The sequence below is a fragment of the Grammomys surdaster genome, unplaced genomic scaffold (genome assembly GCF_004785775.1).
Source record: "Grammomys surdaster isolate TR1022 unplaced genomic scaffold, NIH_TR_1.0 126118, whole genome shotgun sequence".
Classification (NCBI taxonomy): Eukaryota; Metazoa; Chordata; class Mammalia; order Rodentia; family Muridae; genus Grammomys; species Grammomys surdaster.
In genome coordinates this window covers 6,577,551-6,593,253 of record NW_021620926.1, presented here as the reverse complement: position 1 = coordinate 6,593,253, position 15,703 = coordinate 6,577,551, and the positions used below count along the sequence as shown (strand labels likewise).

Here is a 15,703-nt window from a genome sequence, read left to right as displayed (position 1 = left end):
GAAAGAAAGAAAGAAAGAAAGAAAGAAAGAAAGAAAGAAAGAAAGAGGGAGGGAGGGAGGGGAGGGGGAGGAGGGGGGAGGGAGGGAGGGGGAGAAAGGAAAAGGAAAGGAAAAGAAATCAATGACTGGCAATACAAAATAACAACAGCAGTCTAGGACTAGGGTAACAGCTCAGTCTGTAAAGAACTTGCCTTGCAAGCATGAGATCCTGAGTTCAAGCCCCAGAATTGGGTATGGTGATGTATGCTTCTGAGCCTAGCACTGAGTGAGGCAGAGACAAGTGGATCCCTGGGATTCTCTGGCTAGCCAGCCAAACTTAGTGAATTTCAGACCAATGAGAGACCTTGTTTCATGAATGCAAGGTGGATAGGACCTGAGGAACTAACTACAGCTGATATTACATCTCAGGTCTACACACACATGCATATGCATCCATGTACACACACACATGCACACACACACACAACCAAAAGAAAGTTTGAGGAATTTTAGCTAATAAATATAGTATAAAATTAATAGCCACAATACCAAATCAGTCTTCTAACCTTGAACTATATGCAGCATATCTGTTAACCTTGACTACTAAAATATAGCATCGAGTGGGGGAAGGAAAAAACAAAGTATTTTTGCTATTCAAAAATTAGTTAATATGCACTGTGGAAATCTTGTAAATCCAATAAGCCAAGAGAGAAAACAAAGCGTCTTCCTTATTATTTCTGTTTACTGTATTCATTTGTTTGTTTGTTTGTTTGTTTGTTATTCGAGACAGGGTTTCTCTGTGTAGCCCTGGCTGTCCTGGAACTCACTCTGTAGACCAGGCTGGCCTCAAACTCTCGAACTCAGAAATCCGCCTGCCTCTGCCTCCCAAGTGCTGGGATTAAAGGCATGCACCACCACCGCCCGGCTAACATCTTTATTTTTTTTAAATGCATTTTAACATTTTTCATTTTTATTGTGTGGTCATTAGTTAAGATGTTCATTTGCCCAAAGGGACACGTTTTCACCTTAGTCCGCTGCCAGGAATTTTGTTCCTAGGAGTGAGCCGTTGGGTCAGTGTGAGGGTTTTAATGGACATTACTGAAAGCTCAGACCTGCTTTATCACCTCCTTCAAGTTACTTACTTAGGTAGATGAACTAATGGCTCATGGCTACCAGCAGCTTTCTTGTGGTTTAAATAATAAATACTCTATTTGTCAGAATTTTCAGATGATTAAAAAAAAAATCTTTCTAACTCTTGGAGCTCTTGTTTGGTAGGCTGGCTGATACCAGGGACACTGACTCTCAATGTCCCTTCAGGAATGAAGATTTATCCCTGGCTGCCTTCAGCTGCTGTCCTCCTTGGAAATCACTCGAGCTGAGGGCAGCCACTGTAGCCACTGAACATCCTGAACAACATGGAGCGGTAGCCATCACTCCTGCTCCAGTGAGAGGCGTCCCATCCTTGGGACTCACCACAGATTCAGAGATGTCCGTGGGGACCACAGCTACCATAGCTCTCCATCTACCTGGTCCTGGTCCCCTCCTCTTAACCACAAGCCTCCTTCCACAAGTACTTCTTTTGTGGGGGACTCAGGCATCCCTGTAACTGGCTAGATAGCTGGTTGGTTGAGCTGACAAAGTTGATGACTGTAGGTATGAAATAATTCCCTCCTATGGCAGCTGAGAAATGGTTATGGAGGCCATGAAACCCCCTCAGCTGGTTCATTCTAGAGGATGTTTTTTAACAACATAAAGCCAGGTTGCATGGGCTTCACAGTTACCTTCAACCTAAGATGATTTACCAATATGTCCTACATGTTTACATAAACGGTTTAAAATGCTGTCTTCTCCCAAGATTACCCTTTAAAAAAAAAAACTTTAAAAATCCTGGGGACTGGAAACTCGGCTCAGCAGTTATGAGCATTTGCTGCTCTTAGCAAGGACTCAGGTTCAGTTCCCAGCACCCACATGGTGACTTACAACCATCGGTAACTCCAATTCCAGGGGACTTGATGCCTTTCTCTGGCCTCCATGGATACTGGCACATGACCACACACATGTGGACACGGGGCACATGTATAGTACACTGTTTTTATATGTGCAGATAAAACACTCATCCATGTAAAATAAATCTTTAAAAAGACCTTCCTCGTTGGGCGGTGGTGGCACACACCTTTAATCCCAGCACTTGAGAGGCAGAGGCAGGCGGATTTCTGAGTCCGAGGCCAGCCTGGTCTACCAAGTGAGTTCCAGGACAGCCAGGGCTACACAGAGAAACCCTGTCTCGAAAAACAAAACAAAACAAAACCTTCCTCCTGTGAACTACCTTCAGCCCTCCCTGGACCCCTCCCTTTTGAGACAAGGCCTCACTGGGTAGCTCTGATTGGAACTTGGTTTGTTGTGCAGGCTGGCCTTATAAAGATTCCAGGCCTTCCAAGAGCTGGGAATAAAGAGATAAAGATACTCGCCAGCACCCTGGCTGTACTCTGTCTTCTAGTAACAAGACTTCCTGCTTCCACTCATTGCAAGCTAATTCTGTAGAGACCTGTAAATGTTAGGGTCCTGATTTTCAGCTGCTCTCTCCCCCATTGTGGAATGCCTGGGAGAAAAAACATGAAGGACAGGGCAGGGGGCAGGTGTTATTTGGGCTCACAGTTTAGAGAGCACAGTTCATTTTCTCAGAGAAAGCATGGTGGTTTGGCTTGGTCTGTGTCTAGGGGGAGCTTGTGCTGCAGGGACTTGTGGGAGCTTTGCTGCAGGCCTATTCTAATGGATTAGGAAGCAGCTCAAAGCCCCTCCCACTATCCTATGCTCCCCAGCTAGGTCGCACCTCCTAATGGCTCATAGCCTTCCAGAACAGTGCCACTGTTCAAACACAGGAGTCTGTGTTTAAACATTTCACCTTAAATTGGCAAAATAATTTCTTACTGACAATTGATATTGAAACCAATAGTGGTTTCTATACAACTGAGTGGTGTCACGGCCATTCCCATCCCCATGACTGTCTTGTAATTCCCTGGAGCTTACAGTGTGATTTCAGAAGTGAGAGACCATTGTTCAAGTGCCTAGCAAGTCACCGAGGAGAGTGGCATCCCTGTGAATGGGCTTTGAAAAGTGAATAAATACAGATAAAGAGGTGCTGTCAGAGGTGGATGGGGACAACACTCTATAGGCAGGACAGTGCAAGCTGTGGGGTGACCACGCTGCCCTGCCTGTGCTCACTGCACCCCACCAGTGAGACACCCATGGGTAGTGACCCTGGGACACCAGTATTGGGGAATATCGTGTGTCCCAAGGTCGTCCACATAGCTCAAGCCACACAGGGCTCATAGCTGCCCTACTAGAAAAATCAGAAACTCAGTTTCTGCATGGAAACTCCCAGTTTGTAAACATTGGCAGCCGCTTTTCTTCAGGGTGTGAGGGTGGCTGCCACTGGGTGGGGGACAACTCACCAGGCCATCGTGTTGAGGGAGCAAGGACAGCTCTTGGGTCTCCCACATTCTAGTACAGGGCGTGAGCCCAACTCTCTGCCACATAAACATTGGCTTCTCTCTCTGACTTGACCGGAGCCCCGATTTTCCTAAAGAGTACCCAAGCTGCAGTGGGGCCTTGTTTGTCATAGGCCACAGTTGACTGTCCCCAGCACTTTCCTGAAGGATGAGGGGCAGCACCCTCCGGCATGCAGCTTATCATACTTGGAAGCAGTCAGCAGAGGATGCAGTGGGGAGGACATGAGGACGGGGCTCTGTGCCACTTCCACCTCAGACCTAGAAACCAGCCGTGGACAGTGATGGAGACAGCAGAGAAGGCCACATTTCTCTCAGGTCCGACTTCCGAGCTGCCTCTCAGATCTGAACCTGAGTGTGGACAAGATGCCTCCTCCCATGGATGATGGGACTAGATTTTAGGGGAGGGGGGATTATTTATTTGTTGTTTTTTTTTTTTGTTTTCTTTCTTTTTCAGACAGACTTTCATGTAGCCCAGGCTGTTCTGGGACTCACAATGTAGCCAAAGATAACCTTGAATTTCTTCTCCTCCAGCCTGTACCTCCCAATTGCTGGGATTACAGGTGTGCATCACATAGTACACGCAGAGCTGGGGTCAAACCCAGGGCTTCTGCATACTCAGAAAATATTCTACCAATGAGGGAAAATCTAAAGCTAGATTTTCTGTCTGGTTTTGGGGGGTCACAGATTCTAGCCTGGCCTTCCTTGCTCCCTCTCCTAGAGCAGTTCCCCTTCTTAGTGACTACCAGTTCCTCACCAGGCATCAATCCCCAGGCTTCCTGGAGGGAACTTCAGAAGGTTTTCTCAGTCCTGAAAAGAGTGGGAATGAGCTGCTGCCTGGGAAAGACAAGTCCAGGAGTGGCCCCACCAGAAAGCAGGCTCACTCTTGGGAGACAAGGGATGGACTTGTTGGAAAGATTGAGCTGAGGCTTGTGAAAGCCATTTGACAACTGGATGAAGAAAGACCGCCATGCTGCTGAGCCTGCGGGGGATGGGATGTCAGTGGGCGTGGCCAGAGTCCCCACAGGCAGCAGGCCAGGCTCTGTGTGAGATGTCAGCGTCTGCCTTTGGATATGGATTGCATCAGGGCAGAAGGTGAAAGTCACGGAAGCAGGTGAGTCTGGAAAGAACAGGCAAAAAGAGCCGACCAGGATGACTAAGCATTGGCTCTGGCCTTGTAATCTCTAAATCAGCACTGCCTTCCTTAATCCACAGTGATGTCAGAGCTGCCTCCCTTAATCCTCTGTGATGGTCTCCAGGTTGTTAGAAACCGCTGTGATTGCCTGTGGCTGTTTCTTAAACTTTGCAAGCAGTGCTTTTCCAAGAAGTTATGGAGGGAAGGTAATCTTTATGTGCCCAGGAAACAGAATAGTTTCCTATTCTGTTTCTGTAGTGATAAAGAAAAAGAATTCCAAGCACTGTTCCTGCAGCAGCCGCCCCCTCCCCTTCCCCCTCCCCACAGCTCCTGCAGCATCTCTCAGATACTGGCAAGCATCCTTCTGAAAGCACTGTCTGTGAGTCTCCACTAACAGACTTCCAAGTGCTCTAGTTTTTCAGTTCCCTAGTGAGTTTGTAGACTGGCAGGGTAGACATATAGGGCACATCAAAGGCTCTTGGTGGCATATTTTCTTCCCCTTTCCCTCTACTGGAGAATCAGAGTCTGTAGGCTCCTATGGGACCCTGTAAGAAGCAACGCCCATTTTACCTCATAAACCTGATTCTCCTGGGAGCCCCCCTACCCCTTCCTCACCATGCTGTCTGAAACTTGTAATAAACTTGTTTTGGTGACAGTCTGCCTCAGAATCCTGGTGACCGACATGCACCTACTCCTCAGCACCCCAAACATTTTTAGTATAAATTCATCAAAGTCTCTTGGGGTTGGCAGCCCCGGGTAATCTGGCAGAGCAAACACCGTAACTGGTTTCTTACATAACCCCAGTTGGCAGCAAGGCACCGGGCTCCAAAATTAAGCAACACTTGCTCAACTGAGAAGACTTGCCTTTGTGTGTGTGTGTGTGTGTGTGTGTGTGTGTGTGTGTATTGATGTCTTGTTTGTTCCAATCACATATATTGTTCATAATTATTGGCTGACTTTAATAGTACTTTGAATAAAGCTTTCAATGTCCGGCTTAACTCCTGGACACTTAGAAGCTGACACTCCACTTTGCCTAGAGAAGGCCTCAGTACTTAGAAGGCTTTCAGCTAATAAGATTAGGGAAAAATGGGGAAATGGGGCTGACACCTGATCCAGACTGGGTTACAAGTAGGCATTGGGGCTCTCTGGTCAGAAGTGGGTGGGGTGCTGGCATCTCCTGCACTCTGCAGCAAGCACCCCCCACCCCTCGCAGGCACAGGAGCCTGGCCGGACATGCTCATTGGTTATAAGCTGCATTCTTTCTGTTTCTTCCTCCTTTTCTGATGAAAAGAAAAAGTATTTAACTGAAGAACAGGTGATTGTCAGACATCAGGCTCTGGCAAGTGCTCCCCCATCCTTAGCCTTCTAGGACATTCTTAGCTTGGATTCTTTGAGCCCTTTAGGAAACCCACAAATGCTGCCCATCCCTGGCCCCGCAACTACAGTAAGGACGTTTTCAAAGGAGAATCTTGGGTGCTCTTCCACCATTCACTGAGAGCCGGACCTTTAATCCAATAAAGTGCATGGGGAGGGGGTAAAAACACTGCACTGCAAAACAAATCCCACTTTTCCCCTTTTCTCTTAAAAAACTGCGCACTGACCAAGACAGATTTCAAAATGTTTCTCTGATGCCCAGCAAGACACATCAATTGAGGTTTTTCAGGAAATAATAGGGCTAGCAAGACTTGCCTTGCCAGGTCTCTCAAAGCCTCAGGACTCCCTGGAGGCTAATTGCTGTTTACAGTCACAGACCTTCTTCCCTCCTTTGTAACATTTTCCATCTTAAGCTGGGCCCGCCCTGTTCAGCCCCAGAAGCGTGTAGTCTGGGCGGCTGAGTGGAATTACTACCAGTGGGAACTATGCCGCAAGAGGGGCGGTAAAGCTTCGAAGCTCAGCAAACCTTAGCGGCCTTTTCCACCCTCCCCGCAGAGGTAATTAGCATAGGGAAAATGACTAAGGTGTTGACGTCACCTCTTTCCAGTAGAAACTTACACTTTGTCCCTGTCTGCCTGAGGGCATGCGGGACTTGACTCAGGAATTTGCTGTCTAAACATTATGCTCTGGAAGCGGAGCCCTCCCCGCCCCCAGGGGGCTGGCTCTCCGAGGAGCTTTATAAACTGCGGCTGGAGCGAGAAGCCGCGGTCCCGCTCTCTTGCAAAGGAACCTCCGTCTTGGGCTTGGCTGCGAGCGAGTGAGCCTTTCGTTAAGCCTCTGCCCCGTGAGAAAACAGAATGCATTTTAGGGACTTTAACTTCAATTTTAACTCCCTGATTGCCTGTGTGGCAAACGGTGATGTCTTCAGCGAAAGTGAGACCAGGGTAAGCCTTCCGACGTACTGTGATTTCTGAGCATTTTCCAAACACGAGGCTAATTGGGAGAATTAGCCGAAATACTCAGGGGTGGGTGGCTCTCCCATGGGGGTTTATCAAGTAAGCCCTAAAGTATTTACAGCCTTGAAAATCAGAGACTGTTGCCTGAAGAATTAATTGGTTTTGGATCTGAGCTTCGTCTTTGAATGCTCCCAGGTTCCTTGCGCGGGAGGTGCGAACGTAGTGTGTGGCCACACTGGGCTCTTGTGAACTCCGGAGGGAGGCTGCTTCCAGCTCTTGCGCCTGGAGTCCCTTGTGGGAAATAAATACTGTGAATAGATTGCCTGTTTACAATAATGGCAAGGGTCTGCCTCCAGCTTCCGGATCTTTCTGAGTAGAGAAAAAATACAGACTAAGCAAATATTAAAACTCAGTGTAGGATGAGAGAGCAGCTCTCATCCAAGTAATTAGTCACCATCACTATGCTTTTCTCCTCTGTCTGGTAAAAACCTACGAGCTTCTTTCCCCCGTAGGTTACTACCAACCATCGAATTGATCTTTAATAAGAGTCGTATATGAATGCATATTGAATATGTTCTGGGTTTTTGTGAGGATGGTGTTTGTGTGCTCTGCTTTATATTCAAGCAATCTTAGGTCCTGTAGAGGGTTTGATTATTGTTAGCTAACTGTGTATGGTGTTTGAGAAACTTGGACAGTAGTTCTTGAACGTGATTGTAGAACACATTGTATTCAGAGTCACACCACAGGCTTATGCTGACTGTTATTAGCCTGGTGACATCAATTGTTTCTTAATTAGGTGGAGATATGATTCAATTGCAACTGCTGGGTACCTACTATTAGAACAAATAAGGTTATTTCATAAATGTTGTCAGGATTTGGCAAGAATGCGTGTTCTCTGGAGCTTTGGTTCTGAGCTCTGACTTGCATCCTAAAAATATTCACTAAAGTCATCTCTCCCAAATTCTGAATCATAACTTCAAAACTACATAGTCACAGTGCCTATTGACGAGGTCATGCATAACCTCAGCTTTACCAAGAAACCCTTAAGCCAGAAACTCACTCAGTGGCCAAGAGAGATGGAGAGGCATCGCGTCAACCCGCCAGACATCCGGGGCAGAAGTCAGCTCTGCCTTCTCCACACCCACCTCTGCAGAGCCCCTAGTGGGAAGGTCACAGAAATGCTCCTGAAATGAAGAAAAGCCAGGGAATGCACCTAGAGCAAGGTGGGAAGCCCTGTGAGCTCCTCTACCTTCTGCCTCAGAGCGAAGGGGCTGCAGGTGTAGGCCATTAGATCTTTATTCCCAAAGATGGCTGACTCAGAGTCCCCCGACTCCCTTCCATTTCCAGGATAAGCCTGTGAACAGTTTACCTTCTTGTGCCTCAGGTGCTCTCCTGTGCAGAGAGAACCTCTCAGGATGCAGGATCTCTGCCAGCCACCTTCTCAACACCCCACCTTCCAGAAGTCCCCACAAACGGCCCTGAGTGCTTAGCCTGTAGAGAGGAACTCAAAAACCACCTGGCATCTAAAACTCACAGAATTGCCCAGGAGGTACAGCCCCTCTTCTCTCCTCCCCCACACACTGCCTCGGGAGAGGGTGGGGCTCCCCAGCCTTTTCCAGGAGGCTGATGAGGTTTTTCCAGAAGCCAAGAGCCAAGCTTGTAATCCCTGAATCTGGGCTTTCCACGCTAAGAGATCATGATATTTCATAATTCTCAGCAGCCCTTACAACACCAGGGCGAGCCGAGCACCTGCGTGAAAGCCATAGCTACTGCAAAGGGCCGGTTTGCGCCACGTGCAATTTTAAACCAGTACTCCTTCAGAGAGTTAAAAAGTAACAGGCTGAGATAAAAACCACTTCGGAGTTCACAAGAGCTCCCTTTAAGGCCATTGTTCCTTGTTCTTCAGTTTTTTCAAAAGGTTCTTTCTCTCTACCCCTTCAAATCCACAGCAGGGCCTCAAATTCTGGAAGAACACAGTATCCACCCTAGATAGAGTTAGCTAGTGGGTGGAAGTCACGGGGTGTATCAGGCGTAGGATAATGAGCACCCTGACTGTGCCTCCTTAGAAAATGCTTGTCCCACGATAGAAGGAGTTGGTAATGGCTCTGCTGTTAAATGGTGTTGGTATACTATATCTTGTCTTCTATGCTTCTTATAAGGTCACCCGAGTGAGAGTCTAACCAAAGCTCATGTGTTCGTGTGTTCATCTGTGTGCAAGGCCGGCCTCCTGGCCCCAACATAAAAGACAGCAAAATCTTCTTCCTTAGGGGGGCAGGCTTTTCTCTGTCATCTGGAGTCCTTGAAGTGACTGATAACTCACTTCTTCACCAAGGAGGACAATGACTTAAGAAACCGGTGAATTTTAAACCCTTATTTTTTAACCCTTAAAATTATTTTTAAAATAATTTTATTATTTTTCAGGCCAAATTTGAATCCCTCTTCAGGACGTATGACAAGGACATCACCTTCCAGTATTTTAAGAGCTTCAAACGAGTCCGAATAAACTTCAGCAACCCCTTATCTGCAGCCGACGCCAGGCTGCGACTACACAAGACTGAGTTCCTGGGGAAGGAAATGAAGTTATATTTTGCTCAGGTAAGTGTGTTCACTGTGAAGCAGGCTCCTCCCTCACAGCTCTTCTGTGGCAAAGCACCTTATTCACTGATTGTGGAGTTCACGTCAAGAAAGGCAGGATTCCTACCCTGAATTCTTAGGGTCTCACCTGTTGTGTGAGGAAATCAGGTGAAGGCAATAGTAAGCCTGGACCCTCCTGAGTTAAATCCTGAATGAAGGAAGGAAGCCTTCCTAATTCACCAGAGAGCTCTGGGGTGGGGGCTGGGGAGAGCTCACTGCTGGCTACTCCTGCACACGAGTAAGCTTCTCTGGGATCAGGCCAGCGACATGTCAAGAGCTGTCTCAAGCTGGTACAGATTCTCAATGAGTTCCAACAGCGCCTCACCTTGTAAACCTATATTCAGATCAGCACAGGGCTGTCAGTTGGGGCAGGGGTAGGGGTTATCCGTTGGGTGAGACTCTTAGCTGAGGTGCAGAAAAGGGGGCTGTGGATGGGTTGTCCACTGTTCCCCCAACCTTGGGTACACCCTCAAGGCAGCTCTTAGCTTCCATCTAATACTGTAACAGGGACTGGTAGATTGCAGCTTCTAGAATGTTCTTCCCAAGGTAAAGTCAGCCCTGGTCAAGCTCTGAAGCTCCTTGCTCCTCCACCCTCAGAGGTGTTACTGTGCCTTTGGGCCCCACAGACATTGATAATGAGCTCCTCTGACCTCAACACTGGTGGCTCCCTTTGTTCTAAAGTTGTCTCTGCTCACTTCCTGCCGCTTTGGGCCAGCGTAGCCCGTGTGAGGTGCAGCTCACAGCCCTGGAGCGCTCGCTCTCACTTACCAGCACTGGTAGAGTTTGACTATGAAATGCCCTTCATGGCCTCACGTATTTGAAGACTTGAGTCCTTAGTGGTGCAGTTTTAGAGAGTTAGGGAACTTTAAGAGGTGGGGCCTACCTAAAGGAATTAGATTCCTGATTCCACCCAAGGGAGGAGTGGGCTTTGAGGGGTTAGAGCCCAGCCTCACTTCAAGTTGAAGCTTTCTTTGCTTCCTGGTTGGCAACATGTAACAAGGTACCACATGCTTCTCTAGCTCCCGTGAAGCCTGCTCTGCCTTCCCCATGAGCCAGAATAAGTCTTTCCCCTTAGTTTACATCCAGGGTTGTCATAGACACCTGAGAAGTTTACCCAACACTGACACCAAAACCAGGATTCAGTCCCTCCTTCTTTTCTGTACAGACCACTTCATGGTTCCTTTTGGAATCATACCTGATCCACTGCCTGACCACTGGTCTGCCCTTACATGCTTGCCTTCCAGAAGCTTCCATGAACTGCTGTGACCTTGCTGCATAATAATGAGCTGACTTCTCTCCTCAGACTTTACACATAGGAAGCTCACACCTGGCTCCACCCAATCCAGACAAACAGTTTCTCATCTCTCCACCTGCTTCTCCACCCGTCGGCTGGAAACAAGTAGAAGATGCTACCCCAGTCATAAATTACGACCTTTTATATGCTATCTCTAAGTTGGGGCCAGGTAAGCAGCACCCTCAGGTGGGCAAGTATCTGGGAGGTGTGGGGAGACTGTCTGGGGTCCCCTCAGGACTCACATGGCCTCATGCAAATGTGTTGTATGACTCCTGCAGTATTCCACATTGCTAGTGTGTGTGCCCCTTGAAACATTCCAGGAGATGGCAGCAGCGTGTGGGTTTTGCACACCACTGTCCCCCCAAGTGTCCCCTGAATCTTTTCTGTCACCCAGCCGCCACACTCACTCCAGGGCCCAGATCATGTTGTTCCGGGTGGAATGGGAAAGGGAAAACAGACGAGCCTCTAGGGAGCGAATATCTGTCGTCATTCCTTCCTGACTTCCTTAGTGGGTGGGAGGGAGGGGACTACAGGTCATGGTGAGGACGGGGCCTCAAATGAATCTCATCCATTGGCACTGTGAGCCACAGATACTCCAGCACCCTGTAAACAGCACTTTGCATAGTGCCTGGCCCCCAGTCAGTGCTCAGTGCTGAGTGTCTAGGGTTTGGAAATAGTGAAGTGTTGGTGGCTCCTATCCTATGGAGGGTGGGCAGGAGACTGGGTGGAAGGGAGCTCTACAGTGCAGGGCTGTCAGCATCCCTCTCGCCCCACATAGCAAGCGCAGTCAACACTGCCCATCGGCTCCTGGTTTCTCCTCCACAGACATCTGATGTTCCTTTAGGGCAAGGGTTTTATTTCCATGGCTCATCAGCACTTCCGTGCTGAAAGATTACATTTCTGAGAACACGGCCTAAATGGAAATTCCTCCCATGGTACAAACCGAGAATCACGTTACTAGTGCTAATTGTAGCATGAAGGTCAAAACTGGAAACGGCCTGTGTGAACAAGTAGATGGCTCGCCATGGCGGCTCCTTGCACAGCTGAGGGTTTGGAGTCTGGGTACACATGTTGCACATGGACACAGATCTGCATCTACCACAAGGGACCAAACTATTCCAGGGGCAAGAACTGAGGTGAGCCTTCTGTCTTTGAGAACCCAGACTAGGAACAAAGGGGCTGAGACATTCCTACCAGGGCCATGACTGAATTCTCCAAACCCAAAGCCAGCACACTTCAGTCAGCTTTCAGGGCTGCAGAGAAGGCCTGCCAAGAGCAGTCTGACCTTCATCCATGAAGTTTTTGTTTCTGTGTGTTAGTGTGTGTGTGTGTGTGTGTGATCTCAACTCTGTATTTGGGCCAAGGGTAGATCCTAATAGAAAAGCCTCCACCTGCAGTTTTCCCACCCACCCTCAACGCTCAGGGAGAGCTGAGGCTCCTTCGCTTTAGCCTCTCTGGTGGGGTAGAGGCCATGCTGCCTCCCACTCCCGAGGAGCAGACTAGAAAGCAGGCCCCACCAAGTTGCTACAACAGCTCCAAACTTAACAGGGTCAACAACGGAGTTCAAACCCCCCGCCTTGCATCTGCTGGCAAGCACCTCGTGCCTTGTCTACATCCCCAGCGCCCTCCATTTGTAGAACACAGATCTAGATGGCACTTGTCAGGCATGTGTGTCGTAAGCTGGGTGCTTTGGATTCACTCTCTCATGGACTTGCGCTTATCAATGCCATCGCTGCTCCATTTACAGAAGAGGTGAGGGCACAAAGAAATGAGACAGCCCCAGACAAGTCTTCCACTCCATCCCTGTCCACACGGCAGATACCCCACCATGCTGCCTCCCCTCAGCTTCCAGTATGGACCCCCTCAAGGGATATCCCAGACCCACCCTTCCCAGTCAGGTTTCTTGGTGACAGAAGGCCCATCCTAACCTTGCTGTACCACAGTAATATGAATGTGCATGAGCCTGGGCAAGCTCAGGCTAGCCCAGAAGAGCAATGAGGGAGCACTCCTAGTTCAGTAAATATGTTTCAAAAAAAGTAAATGATGGATGGATGGATGGATGGATGGATGGATGGATGGATGATAGACAGACAATGGTGTCACTCGGGTGGGTATGAGGCACTGAGCTTGGCCTCCAGTGTCACATAAATCAGCATGGTGATGCAGAACCTCTGGTCTCAGCATCTAGAAAAGTGAGGCAAGAGGAGCAGAAGTTTAAGGTCAAATGCAGCTACTCAGTGAGTTCAAGGCCAGCCCATACCATATAAAACCCTGTCTCCAAACAAAGGAAAGGATAAGGTTGGGCAGATTCAAGGAGTATCTGTGTGCCTCCCGCGTGCACATAGGGACTCACCTCCGTTCTGGAGCCCCGCCTACAGGACATTTATTTCCAGCTGTGGTGTCCGCTTGTCTTTTCCGTGTACTGATAGTCCCCACGACGCCCTCGGAGAACGCTGACGGGAGCCCGCCCTCTGGGTGGACATGAGGAGAGTTAGCTACCAGTCCACTAACCGTCCACACTCTGGCTCCCATCCTGCCTCAGTGCTTGACTGAGAGCAATTCTGTGAATAAGCCATCCATGAGGGAGGCACAAGTGCAGACTGGGCCTGGCCCAGTCTCTCTGCCCATCAGAAGACAGGCAGAAAGTGGCCAAGCAAACCCTGGTGTCCCCCCAGGGACCTGCCTGTCATCCTCAAGGATGAGCCCTGGTCCCCACTCAACCATGCTGGTTTGCTTCCCGTAGGAGAGAAGTACGAGCTGCATGCGGCGACAGACACCACCCCCAGTGTGGTGGTCCACGTGTGTGAGAGCGACCAAGAGAATGAGGAGGAGGAGGAGGAGATGGAGAGAATGAAGAGACCCAAGCCAAAAATCATCCAGACTCGGAGGCCAGAGTACACTCCCATCCACCTCAGCTGAACAGGCACCCAGACCAAGACAGCGTGTTCCGAGTCCCACGTGTGGGAAGGAGTCTTTTACTGTGCAGGTGGCTGGTCGTGGCTTTGGAGTAACAGCCGTGACCACTGTGGCAGAAATTCCAGTTCATGTTGCTCAGAAGAGAGTCAAGGCCTCCTCTCCTTGTTCTGATGATGCACCTCAGTCCAGGTCCACGGCACCTGGGAATGTCTTGGGCCATTCACTGAGTGTGTGGCAATCCCAAGAGGATACTGGGGACATCCTGAGAAAACTGATAGTGTCTTGTACTCGCTCTTTTCTAGATTGTGTTTTTGGCAAGGACAGGTTGACTGGTGGCCCAGGGAGAGATTTCTGTTTCCAACCAGTGTTCAGGGTGCAGCCCCCACTGGTAGGCAGAGGCACCCCCCAAAGCCACCAAGTGTCCAGTGCAGAAAGGTTGTGGGACAACCCCACCCGCGCAGTGTGGAAATCGTCCTTGTTCCTTCCCTTGTGGTCTAACGTTCATGCATGTGTATCACTGGGTCCCAAGACCAACCTTTGTTCACACAGGAAGTTACGATGTTGTTTTCCATCTTGGGAAGCTAGGAAAGTTCTGGAACACTCTTACCACGTCTCTTGGTCCTGGCTGTCTCTGCACAGCACCCACGAATGTGGGGTCAAGGCTGGAGATGACCGCACGTCACTCGTGCTTTCCTGCAAAAGTTGATCTTGAGTCCCCGTGTAGAACTTAGTTTATCCAGTGGGAGAGCAGCAGGTTCGCTGCCAGCCGTCTGCGGGTGGGAAGGTTTGGTTTGGGTGTTTGTGTTTGGCACTGGTCTCCATTGTTTCCTTCATGTAGTGGTTTGTGTGTGAATTTCAGCTAAAACCCTCTTTGGGAACTGTTGGTTGAGACAGTCTTTCACCCCTATTGAAACATGAAGATAAACTTGTAAATAAAGCCCAGAGCATATCTTAATACCTGTCTGTACCTGGGTGGACGTAGAGGGCAGTGGGAGTTTCCAGCTACCTGTGACTTGTGCGTGGTAGAAGTTACTGTCATGTGTTTAATGGGGTGAATCAGAGCATGTGGAATATGTCGTAGCCATGTGTTCCTAGAGGGACACAGTGCCTTCCCCTCATTCAGACGACCGTGACACTCGATGAACATGGGGATTTCTCCTCTTCTAGTCATCGTGTGTGTATCTGGTAAATAGGTCTTCTATTTTGGTCTTACAATGCCATTATAAAGTTTGTCACTCTGAATAACCTAATGCCAATTAACAGTGCATGCTTGGGGAACTCAGAAGGTGGTTTCTCCTGGGGAGCAAATTCATCGGCATTCGGTTTTCCAACTGTTTGCAATGTGAAATGGGTTGATGTTCTCCACACCCTGTTTCCAGCCTTCACTCGGTGGGAAGGGAGCCCACAAGTGGGAGGTTATCACATTGCTGCCCAGTGTTTCTAGTTCTGCACTTTGAACTGGAGAGGCTAACCTCAAAGATATTTTTTTTAACTGCATTCTATAATAAATCAGCACAATATGCTCTTCTGGAGAAGTTGTTTGTCTTTTTCTTTGTGAGACCAGTGTAAGAGGTTGCCTTCATTTATCAACTCCTACTTACAACTCATGTCAAGCACATATCACTCGGGACAGGGCCAGCATCTCCTCTGTACAGGGAACAGACAGTCTTATGCCAGCCCTGTTCACTAGCACCTCTGCTGAGCTGTTTGTTCATTCACTCATTCATTCATTCATTCATTCATTCATTCATTCACATATGGAGCTGGAAATTAAGTCCAAAGCCCCATATGTTCCAGGTAAGCACTTCTACCACTGAGCTACACCTCCAGCTCCAGTAATCCCTGCCAATCTGAGGAGTTCTCTACTAAATAGAATATCCAGAGAAAATAAGGTAGACCGCATTTCTAA

General features: G+C 48.7%; 1 protein-coding gene across 2 annotated transcripts in view; it reads left to right on the top strand.

The window, feature by feature from the left end:
• Rcan1 (regulator of calcineurin 1) overlaps nt 1-15,326 on the top strand; it is a 79,098-nt gene extending 63,772 nt beyond the window's left edge. Inside the window, exons 1-4 of one of the 2 annotated variants that reach the window (XM_028756343.1) lie at nt 6,769-6,938; nt 9,372-9,545; nt 10,888-11,047; nt 13,622-15,326. In XM_028756343.1, coding sequence (XP_028612176.1) covers nt 6,852-6,938; nt 9,372-9,545; nt 10,888-11,047; nt 13,622-13,797 — 597 coding nt within the window. In that variant the 5' untranslated portion in view covers nt 6,769-6,851 and the 3' untranslated portion in view covers nt 13,798-15,326. Of the gene's footprint in view, nt 1-6,768; nt 6,939-9,371; nt 9,546-10,887; nt 11,048-13,621 lie in introns of those variants that run through there. The other variant, XM_028756342.1, reaches the window with a different exon arrangement.
• Nucleotides 15,327-15,703: the final 377 nt, after the last annotated feature.